The following is an 18171-nucleotide window of genomic DNA, read 5'->3' as shown; positions in this document are numbered from 1 at the left end:
CAGCCATGCTCCGCCTGCACTGCACATTCTATTAGATAATAAAAACGACATAACGAGGCACAGTATTTTTTTATGGTTTTAAATGACCATGTAAAGACTTGAGACATTTCCTGAAACCAACGATAACCAGTTTCACAGAGCAACATGTTTCTTTATTGAAACAAACATAGCAATGAAATGATGGACAATTTGTCTAATAAGGCTAATTGCCTTTTTTTTTTCATTTAGTTGATCAAAAACACTGTTTTCTCACGACAGACATTAGGTCTGTAATGCTCCGAAAAACAACTTAATGACGTTTCTCAACATTATAAAACAGACAAGACAATCCAAAGCAAAACATGAAATCTTTTATACTATATATTGCACAAAATTCAAACCACTAAATATAGGTTTCAAACCAAACTACTGATTTAAACTTTCCTGACATTCAGCATTTAAAGAGATTTGCATTAATCTGTAGCATAACTTAGTGCACACTTCAGTTTCTCAATATTGTATTATTTTGCCATAAAAAAGGTTTTGCAGCAAAATTAGAATATTACATATACATTACATATTCTATATCATCCCTTGTAAATCCATTGGCACGTGCATTATAGACAGTCCGAGACCTACTCTGCTTTACTGGATGGCTTAAAATGTAGATTTTGTTTTGCAGTCTATTCCCAATTTAAAGTTACATAAATTACTATAATAATCATGTAGTGTCTCACGCTTGTCAATGAATATAATTAAGAAAATATCAAACAAAGCTGCCAGAAAAAATGAGCAAATAAACTCTTATACAACCCCTCTATAAGGTTTGTATATTAGTAATACTGGACGGTAAGGCAAAAAGTAAATACTGTAGTGTGTAGTTCTCAACGTAAAAGACAGCATTATGTTAAATCTAGGAGTGTTCTGCACTGATATGGCATTACAGATTTTAGATAAAGTTGGCACACCTGTAGAACAATAAAAATACTTCAGCACTTACAAGTATAATCATATCTTTGGCCAAGTGGCAATGATCTGTAACACAATTCCTGTTTGGCAAACGAAATAAGAAATACAGAATTTGTCTGGTGGACTGCAGAGGTATTATCATGTGCAAGTCATGATGAATGTCCGATAGAATTTTCTATATATACGCAAATGTGTAATCTGACTTCAGTGGTGACAGACTGTAGGGAGATGTAAGAGCAGACTCCAGTCAAGTCTCCTAGTGAGCTTTCTTACACGGGTTATCTGAAGTCTGGCAGCCCATGTTGGGATATTTCACCTGCACGCGGAACAGAGTCCCATCTGCACACATGCAGAGCTTGTACCGCTCCATGCCCTCATCGAAATACACGTCTCCCGCCGAATTAGGGATGCGTGTGGCATTGAACATGACTGATCCGTTGAGGACGATGCTGTTCTCCTGCACAGAGAAAATAACCCCTTCATTCTCACAAGTCTAGATTCTTAAGCTTTAACCCTTTGAAACTCTGAGCGAAATCATTTTTTTAGTATTCAGATGCCTCTCATAAGCATTTTAACTTCTAAAACGTGAGCAAAGTGGTCCGATTATTTTCAAAAACATGGAGAAAAAGGTACCTAGAAATTTCTCAAGAGATATCTTACAAAATGCAAGAAATTTGTAAATGATGAAAAAATGATAATATGATGATTGATAAATGATAATTATGATAATTTTAGATTTAAAATGATTCTGTCCTCTCTGGTGAATGTGTTAACTACTTCTCATTGCTTTCACATAATTGTCTTTGAGTTTGAACACACTCTTCAGAATAGATAACACACACACACACACACTAAGACACAAAACCAAACTGAATAACCATGTCAACACATTGCAAAGTAGCAGCCTACTGAAACTGCTCAGCACTTTTATGAATTCTCCGTGCACAATTTATCAGTTAGTTCTCAGCCTATAAAAGTGCTCAACAGATTAAAAATCCCCATACAGTGAACCCCGACTTTGATTTTGTATACTATAGAAATTATTTAAATCAGTGGTGTTCATGGATCATTGTTTATCCTTTATAGCTCTATTCAGACATACAAAAAGAGACCTACAATATTTTGCTGTATAGAAAATTGTACATAGATTTCAAATACTTTTTGACAGTTTATTCCCTAAGTGAGAGTGCTCAGAATAAAACCCAAAGTGTAGTATGGTTGTCAGTGGTAAAACAGACTAAGTACTGAGTATGTGCATTTTCAGTTGAGCACAAATTATAGAATTTGACAGAAATGTTGTTTTTGATGATGGTGTGTAAGTTTTGATAAGGTGCCTCAATTTTGCAAACAGCGCTCTGTTTTTGACATTTTGTATTCCATTAAGGGCTGTGTGTGAAGTGTTTTGAAAAACTAAACTGTGAATTTAACAATGTGCCAAAGCAATAAAAAAAACACTAACAAGACAAGACAAGACATCCCTCCATACTTACAGCCCTGAGCTCGATGCCGCCACCCATTTTGAACTCTACAGTGCGGCCCATGATGTTAACGCCCTCATTTCCACGAATGATGGCCTTGCTGTCCCCTTTAATGTTCAGGTCAGATGCTGCACTACTGGTGATCTAAAATCAGAGACAAAAAATGAGATTTGAACCCTTATTCAACACAGCAAGCTTACAAATGTGAGAAATGATGGGAGAAAAGGCAGATTATGTGGTAACATTGAACACAAGTTCTGCACAGGTGAAATCCAACACTGGGGACCTAATTAGCATAACCAGCAGTAGCCAACATAAAAAGGAACAATGATCATTTTTAAAAAGGATGAATATACATGAAACTGTAAATCTGTGACTGAAAGTACTAACAGTTCAATGGATGCACACAGCAGTCAAAAACAAAAGGTGGTTTTGGAACTTAATTGGCCTCACAAATGGAAAACTCTGCTGAACAGCCTCATGAGTTACACTGGGGAGATGGAGCCGCTGTTCTAACAGGGCGGATGGAAAAGTACAAACTGTGCTAACCTTTTAAAACTATAAACAGCATAATCAGAGGCTTCGGCTTTGCCATTACTCAGAAAAGCCCCAAATCACAATGAGAGTTTTTAAAATTATTTTTCCATGTTTACTAAAGATTCAAAACTTAAATATTTTCTTTATATTCATATTCAGGACTTAATTTTAGTTGTTAAAAGTACCACAATCCAGGCTTAAAACAAAAAGGGATCGTGCTTTTATCATTTTAACCCCAAAGCTGTGGAACTTCTGACTAAGACCAGAAGGAGAGCACACATTATGCCCGTTTTAAAAACTTCACACGGGATGCCTTTTAGTTTTCGGATTGATTTAAGAATTCTTATATTAGTTTATAAGGTACTGCTTGGCTTAGCACCAGACTACATCTTAGAGATGCTTTTAGTTTATGAACCAGGGAGGCCTCTCGGATCCTCCGACTCTTCCTTTTTAGCTGCTCCACAGAGAAGAACTGAAACATTTGGTGATTCTGCTTTTAGCCATTATGCTCCAAAACGCTGCAACAGCCTGCCGGTGAATCTGAGGAGCTGGAAATATTGATCCTTTAAACGTAAACTAAAAACCTTATCTTCTTCATCTGATTTTTATGTAGTGTCTTGCTTTCGAAATGTAATGTTTTTTACTTATTCTATTTTTTAAGATAGAGTTCGAGAAGAAATTTAACTAAGCATGTGAGTATGCGAGTAAATGTATGTAAGTATGTAGTAAGTATGTGAGTATATGTATGTGACTGCATGTGTGTAGGTGCATGTACCTATGTACGCATGTGTATATATGTGTGTATGCATGTATGTACACATGTATACATTTATGAACAGTATGTAGGTATAAATATGTACTGTATGTGTAAGCATATTCATATACGTATATGTTTGTATGTATGGGAATATATGTATATGTATGTATATATATATATAAGTGTGTGAGTATGTAGTATGTCTACATGGACACATATGTGTATATATCTGTGTATGCATATGTATGTGTATATGTGTACGTGTTTTTATGTATGTATAGGAATATATACATGTATACTGATGTGTATATTTTATTTTATGTTATATTTTAATTGCATTTTCTGTGTATAATGTTGTTTTACCTTGTTTTCTTATACTGTCTGGTATTATATTGTAAAAGCACGTTGTATCTCTGGTTTAGAAAAGCGCTATAAGAATTAAGTTTATCATAATATTAGAATTTTTGTACTGTTGTAAACACATCTCTGTTAGGGAAGAGAGCTTTGAGTCTTCTTATCAGCTTTGCACAGCTGTTTTTCTCTCAGATTCTCTCAGACTCTGCAAACTCCTCGTCTCTCTGGATTTTTACTTTTCCAGTCTGGGCTTTGGTTTGCCCACAGAGGGACATTCAGATAATTTTGTATATATTCAAGAATTTCCTGGTCGGTTATGTTTAGTTGTAGCTATGTTTAAAACTAGATTTCTACGTGTAAACTCAATATTACCCCAATAAGCACAGTCTTGTTCTGAGGTTTTTCAGTTGGCAGAATTTCTAAAAATGACATTTCACATCACTGTTCTGGGTTATGGTGCACTGATTTTTTTTGTGCACAGGCTGTGAAACACTGACATAATAACTCATGTTACAGTTACCGATTTTATTACATCTATTAGACGTCATTAGCTTTATACCCACCCTTTCTGTGGAGGCCTTTTTGACACTGAGAACTTTGACTCCTTTGGGCAAATGAAACTCGTGGTTTTCAAAATCTGTGCTGAAAAATGTGGTCTGTGTGCGCGGGTCTGTGAAGGATATACCAACGTCACTGACAACAGAGGTCTTGTCCTTCTCTACGCTCAGCTTAGTGCTGCCTTGCTGGAACACAACCTGGAATAAGATACATAAAAGAGCAGAGTTTGAAAAGCGAGCACACAATGTGTTATTTTCTATGATTTTAAAATGCTCTGTGTTCACTGGAAATGTAATCTGTTTACATGATGTTAGAAAAAGTTGAATTATTGTGTTAGTCTAACTAAAACTGGAATTTTAAAGTACATGTTAGTCCGACTGAAATTGGACTGAATTGAATTTCTCGAAACTGGACTAACACTCAGATAATTCGATTGGTAGTCCAGCTATTCTGTCATGTAAACACCTCAGTAAGACTGTAACCAGATTATGTGCTCTGCACGTGCTCCTCATTTGATTTGTTTGATTAATTTAGCACACGCTTTACCTTTCAAAACAGCTGATGGAGGCAGTAAACCAGCAACTCTGTCGTTCGGTAGAGTAAATTTTTCTCAATTGAGTGTGATGTTTTTGATATATTGGCTTTTAATCTCCATCAGCAGGGGCTGTTTTACAGGAAGGTAAAGCGGTGAAAATATTCTAAATATCGCGTAGGCTACACTTGGACTGAAACTATTTTTTCATTTTTTTAATGTGGCTTAAAACTAATCAGTGAAGGCAGAGTTTGCTCAGTGCTGTCTGATTATATGTACGTGACACGGTGGTATTTTACACTTAAATTATTGTAAATTTACAGTTGTGATTGTGATTCGCTCTTATATCATAGACTATATAAATAATGTAGATCTATAGCAACTAGCTGAAAGATGAGTCCGACACGCTTCTGTCAATAAATCAGTTCTCCCTCTGTGCTTGTATACCGGGACAGTAGTCCAATTAATAGCCTAAAATGAGCTATGACTGTAACTCGACTAAACTGTGCATGTAAAAAAACCGACTGACTCTCACCGGATTATTGTTGCCGACAAGGACAAGGTCCTGGTCTTTACGGCCTCCTACTGTGCTCTTGTGTAGAGGGTGAACGATGCCCATGTCCGCCTTCTGTTTGAAGCGCAGCAGGCCGGTTTCATGGAACTCCATACTGTCGCACCCATTGGGGCCGATTCGGATCACTGTCCATATAACCAGAGTGATCTGAGGGGCAGTGGAGTGGTTGCAGAGTTTAGAAAGACCATGATTCATACAACAGTACTTTATTTTAACTTTTTACCATCATTTTCAGGAAAAGTATAATTAAAAGGATCCATTAGTGAGTATATTTGTAGTACTCACAATGAGGTTGATTAAGGCGAGGAGGAAGAGGAGGACAACAATGCAAACAGCCATGTTTCCCTTGCGTCCTCTTAAGCCTGTCTTATGAAGACGCTCTTCTTCTATGGGCACGTAACCCGCTTTAAAGTTACTGTTGTGCTCTTTGTTGATGCCGCGTCTTTCTATAGCTTTCTCGCGCATGGACTTCTTCACGGGCCCGTTGGAGCTCTCCTGTAAGGAAAAATAATCTCTGAGCCGTGACACTAAAATCTATAATTTAATCTATAAGAAGTACCATAAGGAATCAGTATTAATTCTAAGCCATGAAAATATACACAATAAATAACTATTCTCTAGCATATTCTTAATTTCACACTAACACTGGCATTCAAATTAAATTTAGGTTAAAATACACCTTTCTTGATTCCTAGCAGGAAGAATATGTAACAGAAATAAATGCAAATAAGTATAGCTACTAACAGAAATACTCTATAATAATAGTTACATCCATAAACCAAAATAAGAACAGAATAAAAACAGACACTATACACGAGCATTTGGAGACAAATGGCACAGTAAATTGACAGTGGTGTCATTAATAATAGCACATGATAAAATAATAGCAGCAGAATCGACAAGTCTATTTAAATAGTGTACACCAAATTAATATATGATAAGATATGATTAAGTAATAGTGCTCATTTTTTGTCTGTTAATATAATACAATATAGTTCAGTAGTCAGTGCAACATATTAACATAATATAGTATTATATAGTACATTCCGAAATAGTAAGAGATACGAGACATGGTGTAGTAATATAGTATTGTAAAACATATTATACAGTATATAGCACAACTATATAACACAGTAAATAGTAAAACTTAGTGTTATATATGACATAATGTCATATTGTCATACAGCAATATAACATTATAGAACAGAAAGTCAAATATGGTATGATCTATACTGAATTATAGATCAACCATACTGGTAACCTGTTTTTGGCATTGTGTATATTTTACTGTGCTTATCTTGTACTGTGCCAAATTTGCACCTTACTGTTATGCTATTTTAGTCCTTTTTTATATTGCAGTCTTCCAGCTTTGTGTTGCAACTGTTGCACTTATCTTATCTCTTATCTTATCTTATTTAATCTTATCTTACATGCCTCAAAGTCATAGTGTTACTATGCATTTGGACTGGCTCTGTGTATAAAATCCTACACAAATCTACATTTAATATTCATAGCCATATTAAACTTTCGGTTTTAGCTCCTGTTTATGTTCAGTGTCTCTGGTGCTCTGCACCGGAATGCATCTCTGTTAAATGCCCCACGACTGCCTGTCTGTGGCAGGACTAAAAATAAACTCAGCTCATTTTAGCAGCAAAACAGTATTAACATTACACTCGATTGTCTCAGTATTACTCAGCTTCTATTCTCTTTATATTAACCAAAAACACAACGCTCTTTGTCGCAGATCTGCTACAATAATAGCATTTTATTACCATATAACGCTAGCTATAATAACGAAGCGGAGGCCGGTATTTATTACACGTATGACCGACAACAAAGCGAATTGCTTTAATAATTATTATATCAGGTAAGTTGGGAACACATAGTATTGCGATCTTAGCAAACACGTGAGAGAAAAACAGATTAAAATGCAAGAAAAACAACAAATATTGAAGGTAACGGACCTGTTCAGACGCCATGTTGACCCTCCCTCTCCTGCTCGCAGAGTGACAGGGGCCGTACCACTTCTCTCAGTCCAAGGGGAGGAAAATGGTTATGTTCATGGTGGTGGTGGTTCATGGTTATATCAATTTTAATGCATTTTTTTTTATAAATAAAAACTTAACGGTAAAACGAACAAGAATTAATGTCGGACTTTTTTTTTTGCATTGATTGCGCTAAAAACAAAAGACGTTTCCATGATAACAAAAGATGGTACATCCCAAGATCAACTAGCCAATGAGAGAAGTATCCCAAAATAGAAAAACATGTCCATTCATATTTTCCATAGGTAAAAACTGCCAAGCGGGCCATAATATATACTCAGTGCCTCATCCAAAATATCCATAGTTATAATTAACAATAAAATATAAGCAGCAATAATAATAAAAAGTATAAAAATAGGAGCCGGTTTACTGTTAACTGAAAGTGTATGAGCACCTGTTTTTCACTTAATAATCGGTCCCAAATCATAAAAATCACAGCATTGTATAAAAATGAGAAAAGAATAATATAAAAATCAAATTATTAGATAAAGTACTAAAAAAAAATTGATTTCCCAAAATATCAAAAATGTATTTAAACATTATTTTATCTAAAGTTCTTACAATTTATTACATTTACAGAAACAATAAATTAATTCAAAATACACTAAAATAAACTGTACATGTTACAAAATTAAATAATAATGTCCTACAGGTTTTCTTTAATATTTATACACAATAGTTTCTCTAAATACAATATAACTGGGCTACTTTATGGTTGTAATTATTTGGGAGTGTCTCTCTCCCACTGAAAGCAAAATACAACTGTTTCAATGTGAAAAATGACATTTTCAATAACAAAGCAGATACAAATAGCAACATAGGTAATATGTGTAAAATATGTAAGTTTTTATGCCCCTTCCCTATGCTAAAACAAAAATAAAAAATCAAAACAAGCAAAAAACACACAAAGTCCCTCCCCGGTGCTTAAAAAATGATTTGACATGCTTCTCCCCTTTTTGCAACACCCTTTCCCTCCTCATAAAAAACAAACAATTACTAATAATTTGTTATTTTTTAACTGAATAATAATAATAATAATAATAATAATAATAATAATAATAATAATTGTTATTATTATTATTATTATTATTATTCATGCTGTACACATTAGAAATGGTTTACGTTATTAGGAGATATTGTCATATTTAAGGCACTGCATTATTATAGACCATATGGAGTTATGGTGGACACATGAATCTGCTCCTGTGGAGTTTGAACATGCATAGGTGCAAGTCACCCTGTATACAAATTAATATTATGTTTTTACACTTGCTGCTAAACAAATTAAACAAATTTCCCTCTGGGACAAATGACAAAACTGGACAGAATCAAAGTGAATTATTATTATTATTATTATTATCATTATTATCATCATTACTTTTATTACCTTATGAACCGATATTAAAATCTGTATCAGCATGTCTTGCCTCTTGCTTGCAGTAGTCTGCTTTTTGTTAAAATTACTTATTGTGATCACATAATTTAGGCAACTTGTTATGTTTTTAAGTGTGCTAAGATTTGACAACACTCCCTGCACGTGTATTTCAGTTTAGTATGTCCTGCTGAATATTATAATCGGATTTAATCCCAGGCAGCCACTCGGGAGGAAACATCAGTACAGGTTATCTGTGTTACCGAGCCGCAGGGTTTCCTCTGCGGGCCTTTGGTGTCGTTTAACAGGATGACATTACAATCGTATTTCCATCCCGGGAGAGCAGACGCAGCGGAGCAGCGACAGAGCGAGCACAGCTCGTAGTTTATCTCTCACAACTTATTTATATTCAAAACGCTGCGCTTGGGCTTTATCGGCTCGTTTCGCTTGGTTGCCACAACTGAGGCGGTGCTTGGCATCTGTGTCGTAGGTGGAGAGAGCTGCCAGGACAGGCATTTTTACAACACTGCGCTCCCCACAGGAGATCACACCCCCGGCGGCTGCTGCTGTCCGCCTCCTGAGGCTTTTTTAACCCTCCGCGCATCGGTTAGGGCCTATTGTGGACAGACATGGCCGACACGCTGAGGAGACTGACCAATACATCCTCCTACAGCGTCTTACAGGACAAGCTGGAGAGCTGGCACAAAGACTACCATGTAAGTTCATCAATAAGTAATGACCGACCTAAATCTGACCAAAGCACTACAGCAGTGTCCCCGGTCAGCCTCCATATTTGTTTTTATGATGGCTAAAAATCATATTGCCTGCACCTGAAATTTAAGTTTTAATCAAAGCTTTGCACAGATACATCTAGAAATTATAAATTGCTTTGTTTACTACAGTCGACTGGTGATTTTTTTTTTCACTATTCACCGAAAAAAAAGTTTTCGCGCACTGTTATTTTAATTATGGATAACGCTATTTACGCACAGTGGATTAGATGATGTATGAAATTATTTAAGACACTACAGTAAAGGAATGCACTTATTTAGATGACATTGATTTCTCGGTAGAGTTTGGTTGCTATGGACGCCAGTCGCCATGGCTACGGTTGGACTTTTCCAAAGATCTTTTACTTCCAGATGGTTCACGTCCTGCTACTTCCTGCAGAAATCCGCTTGGTGGCGACGCACACCGGAACAACCCTTTGCAGAGGGACTTAAAATCTATGAGAGGGATGCAAGTCCTTTCTTACCCAGCTTCAGGGGGAAAAAAATCATAGTTTGGGATAAATGAAACAGCTTGAAGTAAACTTCGCCCATGTGTCAGAGGGAGTGGAACTGATTTGTCAAAACTTAAAATACTTAGAGCTTATTCCACAAATGCACTCAACAGTCACAGGGTTCACACAGCCTGAGACACATTCAGTTTAAGACCTTTTCTGACTTTTTAATGCCACTTGGTATTATATTTAAGACTAAAATTTAAGCAAAACAACAACAACAACAACAACAACAACAACAACAACAACAACAACCATGAACCCACATCAGTTACTGAGGATTAGGAGCAATTTTGTCCAAGTTTGGACATTTAATGTCCAGGAAAAAAAACAGTCATCAGTGGAATACATGGAAAACACTGTATTACCATAAAAGTATCCATATATATATGAAGATATAGTATTAAATTAGTGGTAAAAAAAAGGTTTTGAAAACCAATAGAAATCCATAAATGTATTTTCTCAAATAATTTTGATTATTATAATGAACAATTCCACAATAACACCATTATATCTTTATCTATCACAGAAAATATATTAGGAAAAGGCAAGCCTATGAGATAAAGCCTTAACATTTTGATTTTAAATGCTACATGTTTTTTTTTTATTCCACTTCATGATCAGAAGAGAAATCCAAAATTTGTATTATATCCCTATTTATTTCACATAAATATTTAACCAAACAACAAAACCATACTACAAACCCTACAAATCGCATCAGATATTATGAAAAGTGGACGCAGTGCAAGAAATCATTCCTATTACATTCAGTGCTCGACCCAGGTACACTGAGGCTACTTAAAAACAATACTCTGATTTAATAGGTTGACAAACTGGGAACAAAAGAGCTCCTCGGTCTGTTTGAGTCCGTGGGACTCGTCTGTGTGATGGCAAAAGCTGATTTGTTTCTGAATGTAAATACTGACCGACTGAGCGGTTACATTCATTCTCCGAAACCATAATGTCTGAAATTAACTTGTGTTTGTCTGCACAAAGCAAAGATTTGTCTTGTTTATTCACTTATTGTTTGTCATATTTACCCTCGCAGGTTATTTCCTGTGACCAGAATCTAAATAGATGCTGTGAGCTGATTGAACTAACCGCCAAGATCCAGGGCCAACTGTTCGCCATCCTCAACCTCACAGCTGCTGAAGGTAGGCTTTGCATTTGGATTGTTTTCATTAAAAAAATATTTATCAGCTTGGCTCATGAACTACTCAACACACACTGCAACATATACTGCATGAAACAGGCGGACACTACGCTGGCGTGGACACTCTGAAAACGCGGCTGCTGCCGTGGCTTGGGACCTGTTTCTCAATGGCGAGGCCCTCAGTCACTGATAACACCAGTCTACAGCTCATGCAGGTGAAGTTCTTGTTACTCAGCTAAATAATAGTATTACATTAACAAATAATTTACTTTAATTAAGTATGAAATAGGAATAGGAAGAAAAAAATGTAAATTTACAATAAATTTTTTAAATGTAATTTTACAAAAAGAAAATCAGAATTTAATTAGAATAAAGTCATACTATTTCAAGAAAAAATGCTGTAATATTTCACAAATAAACTCAGAATTTTACAAGCAAAAAATATTTATTAAGTCATAATTTAATGAGAAAAGTCAGTATTTTTTGTGAATTTTATGTGAATAAATTCCTAATTTTACAAGAAAAATCCAATTCGATGAGATTTGAGCCATGCAATTTCAAGAACAAAGTGGTAATAATAAGTGGTAATATTAGGTGAACAAACTTGAGATTTTATCCCTTCATTCTTATAATACTACAGATTTTTATCTAGCAGAATTAAGAATTTATACACATAATATTGGGATCTTTTAAATAGTATAATTTTATTCTCATTAAATTACAAGTTTATGCCTGTAATACTACAACAATGTTAATATTGTAAAAATCCTAAATTTATTCACAGAATATTATTACTTTTTTTCTTGAAAGAGAATGATATTATTTTCATTAAATTAAAATGTAATTCTCATAATCTCTCACATTTACAATTTTATTCTCGCAAAATTATGGCTTTATTCTCAGAATCTAACATTTCTTCCCCTCAGCGTGGCCCTGGTGCTCTTTCGTAGAAAAAACAACAAAATATTTTTTACCAATTCAAGTCATTTTTCTCTATTATGGCCATCTGGTGTTGTGGTTACTGTATATGATTTGTAATGTATCATCATTTGTTGTCTTCAGGATTCAGCGGAGAAGGACATGAGGATCAGGGAGCTCTCTGCCTCCCATGAGAGTGACATGCTGCAGATGGACACTCAGCTGTGCTCCACTCGCCTGCAGTTGGACTCCGTCAGAGCGGAGTGAGTCCGAGAGATAAAAGACAGCAGACGTAGAGAAACAGACTACAGCCAACCAGACTTTCTATCTAAACTTGAAGGCTCATGTTTGAATGTAGTTTGGACATTGAAAGACAAATGAACGGGCACAGGCCCAAAGTGTCAGGGGCATCCCTCGACCTCAACTGCTTAACCTCGCACAAATCAAAATGTACCAACAAGGAAGAGATTCAAAACGACCACAAGAAGACACAAGAAGACCACAAATGGCATAACATTACCTCAAACACAAAATGACCCACGAAACACCTAAAAAATGACCTCAAATATACACAAAACCACAAAAAGAGACTACAAAGACATGCAAAACAATAACACAAAAGGAAGCAAAACCACAACAGAGTCTGCGTGTCTCTCCACTTTTGCATATTTGTGCCCGAGGGGGCCATTGTCTGAAAATTTGCAGATGACTTTGGATAATTGAAAAAAATAACATGGATACAAGTACATTCATACACAAGGGGATGTATGCGACTGTTTCTTGCACATATTTCTATTTAAACACCCTCCCCTTGCAAGTCTGAATTACACGTGCTGAAACACATGACACCTAGTGTAAAAAAATCTGATTTTGTTTTCAGATTGGTCAATGCTCAGAAGCAACTGGATGAGACAAAGAGCAAATCAGCGACCACTCTGCTGGCCACTGAGGATGAAATACTGCAGCTGAAAGCAGAGTGTGTGACACATTCAAATAATACATTCATTTTTCAATGCAGGTTACAGCCGAGCTCCTCTGTTGACGTGAAGCGTGTCTGTGTTTCAGTTTGCGGTCCGCACATGAGCAGGTGGAGATTTATAAGAGGAAGCTGGAGACTCTTGACTATGACTATGAGCGGCAGATTCGCTTGCTGAAAGACGAAGTATCTACTCTGAGCATGGAGAAGGCCATGCTGCAGGAGAGGTAAACCCGCACCCAACAAACACGCAGCTACTGCATATACACAAATACTGCATACTCAAATACTGCATATACGCACACAGAGGCTGCTGCACAGAACAATGTCTCAAATTATGTCTCTCTTTCTGTCTCTCAGGCTGGTGAGAAGTCGTTCTCCGAGCCCTTTGCCGAGGCCCGGTTCCAGCCCCTTGAGGAGCGAGTCGCCCACCAGAGCTCAGCTCACTAACTCCTCCCGCTACGCACGCCTCGTATCTCGCTTCAGTGACCTGTATGCTGTGGAGCGGCTGGAGGCCCAGACCATGCTCCGACGCCACATTGTGGATCTAGAGATGGTCCAGAAAATCATCTTCATTGCTGTCGTGGTATGACTCTAGTAATAGCCTAGTGGTTGTTTTGTTTTAATCACAGTTGTATATAAATGAGCAATTTACTTTAAAACTTCTTGTTCTGTTGTTTTCATGTCTCAGGAATCCTTTAAGACAGCAAAACTGGCTTATCGTCAGTTCAAGCTGCGTGTGAGAAAGACGCTGTCTACATCCCATTTTGGGCCAGAAACTCTGGAGGATGCAGCTGTGGATTACATGGTCAGAAACTTGGACCTCTATGACGTTCAGTCCAGCGTCAACGTAAGACTACATAACACTCTCATGTGTCCTCTGCAGCGTAAACAAACAAATGAATGTAGTTGGATGCAGAAAGGCTGGTGTATGAGTCTGCATGTTTCCTCTCTACAGGATGTGATCAACGCCATGAATGTGAACCCTCGGATCTCTTTCCCGCCAGAGGTGGACTTCGCTCTCATTACTTCCCTGATCAGGGAGACATGCAGGGTGGCCTTTGCCATGCAGACACTGGACCCTCAGCTTGACTTGGCCTTTGCCAGTGACGGAGAACTTTACAGCGACAGCAAGTCAGTCCTCTGCACAACACCGTGTCTAAACTCTGTATCAGGGCTGCTCCTGTTTGTTTACAGACAATTTGAGCATTTTAACTACAAAGACTTTAACTTAATGGCTCATGCGACATTTTCAAACAATTACTGTGAAACAGAAATACTGAACAGTACTGTGTCGTATGGCCCTCAAACCATTTTATATTTCACAATAAAAATAAAGTGATTCACACTGGGAATTGTTTTTATAGTTTAGTATATAAGGTGTCAGAGTGCATAAAACAGATTTAAAATAGAGCATGTTTATCCAAAAATGTGCCAGTGTAGAATTCCCCGCACCCCTTTACAGAGGCTCTCGCTAAGCCTCTTATGCCCTTGAATCCAAAAAGCGTCCTAAAATCCTAGAAATCGACGGAAATCCTATGTGAGAAACATCTAAAAATCCGAGAAATGTCCTAAAACCGGCCGTCCCAAAGTCCTAAAAACCATCTCAAAATCCTTGAATTGTCCTAAAAGCCTATAAATGTCCCAAATTCCTGGAAATGTCTTAAAGTCCTGAAAAATCTTAAAATTTTATGTCCTAAAATTTTATGTCCCAAGAGCCGAGAAATGTCCTAAATTCCTAGAAACATCCTAAAATCCTGAAAACGTCCTAAAATCCTGGAAACAAAAGTATCCTCAAGTCTGAGAATTGTCCTACAATCCTAGAAACATCTTAAAATCCTAAAAACATCCTACAATCCAAGAAATGTCCTAAAATCCTACAAACATGTATGGAGCTGCTGCGACTGGCCCTTAGCTTTTGTCATTTTACAAAAGTGGCCCCCCAAGCAAAGCAAGACGAGTATCCCGGACGTAAAACATCAGCCGGTGAACCGCAGCCCGTCAACTTTGGTTATTTGCCGTCTCTACCAGTAGATGCCTCCCTCACACACATTCTCAGCTCTCCCTCGCTCTTTGCCTCCGTCTCTGTCTGCAGGTATCGTCGTAGCTATGACTCCGAGTTCACTGCTCCTCTGGTGATGTACCACGTGTGGCCGGCTCTGGTGGAAGGAGACGCTGTGGTGGTGAAGGGCGAAGCTGTGACCAGAAGGGGTGCTCTGGTACGGACTGTGTAATACTTCAAACATAGATTTAATTTAAGTAAACTCTGAAGCAATGGCTCCCAGCCTTTTTCCTTGTGGGACACCTTTTATATCAATGAGTAAACTGATGAACCTTGACTAATTGACATATTTTATGGATATTTAATAATATATTCAATGCATTAAAAAACAGCACAGAGCAACAACAATTAATCCAAATAATGAACTCAGTTACTGCAAGAAGTTTGTGTAGAAGCAGCATTTTGGATAACTTTTGAGCAGATTATTTCCATATATTGCACCAGAAATTAGTTTTCCTTTTAGTTTTAGGAACTTTAGTATTTTAAAAAGGTATTTTTAACAATCATACAAACTTGATGGGGTTCTTTTTTGGGGGTAGGGGGTGGGGGTCACTGCTTTTTTTCTCCTGGTACTTGTCAGTTGTTCTACCAGCTCTTTTGTTGTTTTAACTGTGTACTTTTCAAATGCAGGGCAGAGCTCTTTAATGGGAAGTGAAGGCTCTATAAATATAGCCTGTTTTTAGGTCTGTTTTTGATATACATATATATATCTTGACTAAACTTTGAAAATAATGAATTTTATTAGTTTCCTTCACAATTTAAAATGAATGAAATCTTGAAACATTAGCCTACTGTATATATCTAAAAGTAAATAAATGAATTCTTATGCCCCTTAAATCAAAGAAAGCATGGCAACCCCCCATGAAGCTTCCCAGGTTGGGGACCGGCACTCTGGTGAATAATGCTAAAAATGAAAAGTCTCACGTGTTTGCTGATGTCTGTTTTTGCAGTGGAGCAGAAGCCGCAGCAGGAGTGTCAGCCCCGTGCGCTCTCGCTCTCTCAGCCCAACTCGCAGTCTTGTAAGTCTCTACAAATTTTAGCAGTGCAGCCAAACAAACATATAAAGAGAGGCATTACATCCTTTTATTGATTTCAACGTTGCCCGGCTACTTCCACAATTCAGATTTAAAAAATTCAGATGTATTGCTCTTTCCACTTAACAACATGCACGCGCATCTGTGGCTTTAAGGGTATGTACCCCAGAATCAAAGCTTTATTTTTGGATTTTTTTTTTAATTTGACTGAATAGTTGTAAATATTGTCAACATTTCTCTCTCTTTTTTTTAAGGCATTTAACAGCAAAAGAAGCTTGTCTCCTGAACGTCTCACAGCCAGCCGCCTGTGACCTCAGGCCTTTCTGTCAACACGACAAAAATTTATACCTGTTTTTGATGTCGGTGAAAATAACTTTAAAGTCTGATTTTACCTTCATGGTTACACTTATGCTTCCACCAAATAAAGCAAATAAATCCTTAGATACTGTACCACCCAAAGGCTGCTCAGAGTTTACACTGTTGGAGGGCAGTCTAATGGGACAGTGAGAGTAACTAGAGGTGAGTATATTACAGATAAAGCAGTCTGGCAGCTAACTTAGCGGTCAGCATAGTTTACTATATTAAGTGTGAGATAGATAATACTAACAGTGTTGTAGAGATAATCTGAAACTTAAAAGTGCATTTTTCAGGGGTACTCCTCTTTACTTTTTTTTAACCAAAAATCTATGTAGCAGAAATCTTTAGGCATATTGCAGGACATACATACAATATGGTGCTACTGATCAGTGCTAACTTCAGCTCCTCCAGTACTTGAGTGACTGATATTGGTCGGTGTGATTTTTATTATCAGTGGTTGCTGTGTTTTTGTGTTTTCTAATTTTTTTTTTATTTTCTGGTGCTGTTGTTTTATGTTCTGGGCATTTCTTTGAGATAAATAAAGGTTTAAGATAATTTATCTTCACAAAATACATTTATGACATGAATAACATTTTATAATTTTTTTGAATAGTGTAGTTATTGTGTACTAAAATAGGACTGGTAGCTTGTTTTTTTGTTTTTTAGAAATGTCTTTATGCATTCACTATGACATCTCTATTTATTATATATTTTTTCAGTTACAACTTGTGTACTGTATATCACAACTTACATAATCATGGGCAGAACTGCTGTGTTTAATTTGCCCTATAATGGCTTGAATTTACAAATTACAGTCAATTTTGTAGGATAAATTTGTGTTGATTATTTCTGATCTATTATTTGTGTTGTGTGACAAATATATTTGTGGACTGTGCCTTTTATGATTGATTTTTTTTTTAAGAATAAAAGAATAAAAGACGCATATTTAGTTTCCTGCAGCACCAAGTTGTCTTAATTTCTATTTATTTATTTATTTATTAATTGCTAATTTTATCTTTTTTTGATGGCTATGGGTGAATTTTTCTAAATCTATTTTGTTTTCTTTAAAACACTGTTTAGAAGTGTGGCTTTACTTACCAAGCAATTATTTAATGACTCAATAATGTCAGCCAAATTTTAGTAGACTAGTTTTTAACACATGCAGAGACACAGTTATAGTTAACTATATTTAAAATGATTAAGGCTCTTCTCTCTTGCATTTTGGGCTCTTAAA

The 18171-nt window shown here is 36.5% G+C and overlaps 2 protein-coding genes across 3 annotated transcripts; one reads left to right on the top strand and one right to left on the bottom strand.

The window, feature by feature from the left end:
* Positions 1-130: 130 nt before the first annotated feature.
* Positions 131-7789, bottom strand: sgcb (sarcoglycan, beta (dystrophin-associated glycoprotein)). Its single transcript, XM_042482743.2, has 6 exons — positions 7703-7789; positions 6024-6233; positions 5700-5885; positions 4638-4829; positions 2439-2570; positions 131-1405 (listed from the first exon to the last, which is right to left on the bottom strand). Exons 1-6 carry the CDS (start codon positions 7715-7717, stop codon positions 1205-1207), a joined length of 936 nt encoding a protein of 311 aa, XP_042338677.1. The 5' UTR covers positions 7718-7789; the 3' UTR covers positions 131-1204.
* Positions 7790-9399: 1610 nt separating this feature from the next.
* On the top strand, positions 9400-17890 carry spata18 (spermatogenesis associated 18). Of its 2 annotated transcripts, none has more exons than XR_015776667.1 (12): positions 9400-9871; positions 11486-11591; positions 11690-11805; positions 12653-12771; positions 13389-13484; positions 13574-13711; positions 13845-14070; positions 14176-14334; positions 14443-14618; positions 15580-15703; positions 16497-16736; positions 16835-17890. XR_015776667.1 is itself a non-coding variant. In XM_042512159.2 (12 exons), exons 1-12 carry the CDS (start codon positions 9785-9787, stop codon positions 16889-16891), a joined length of 1473 nt encoding a protein of 490 aa, XP_042368093.2. In that variant the 5' UTR covers positions 9400-9784; the 3' UTR covers positions 16892-17890. The 2 variants fall into 2 exon arrangements, 1 of the variants encoding a protein (XP_042368093.2); XM_042512159.2 differs by having other exon boundaries at positions 16497-16565.
* The last annotated feature ends 281 nt before the right edge of the window (positions 17891-18171 follow it).

Source organism: Plectropomus leopardus, chromosome 5 (assembly GCF_026936395.1).
Source record: "Plectropomus leopardus strain MGB_pleo_1.0 chromosome 5, ASM2693639v1, whole genome shotgun sequence".
In the NCBI taxonomy this organism is placed as follows: Eukaryota; Metazoa; Chordata; class Actinopteri; order Perciformes; family Serranidae; genus Plectropomus; species Plectropomus leopardus.
The sequence above is the reverse complement of the archived record's forward strand: the minus strand, read 5'-3'. Positions and strand labels throughout refer to the sequence as shown.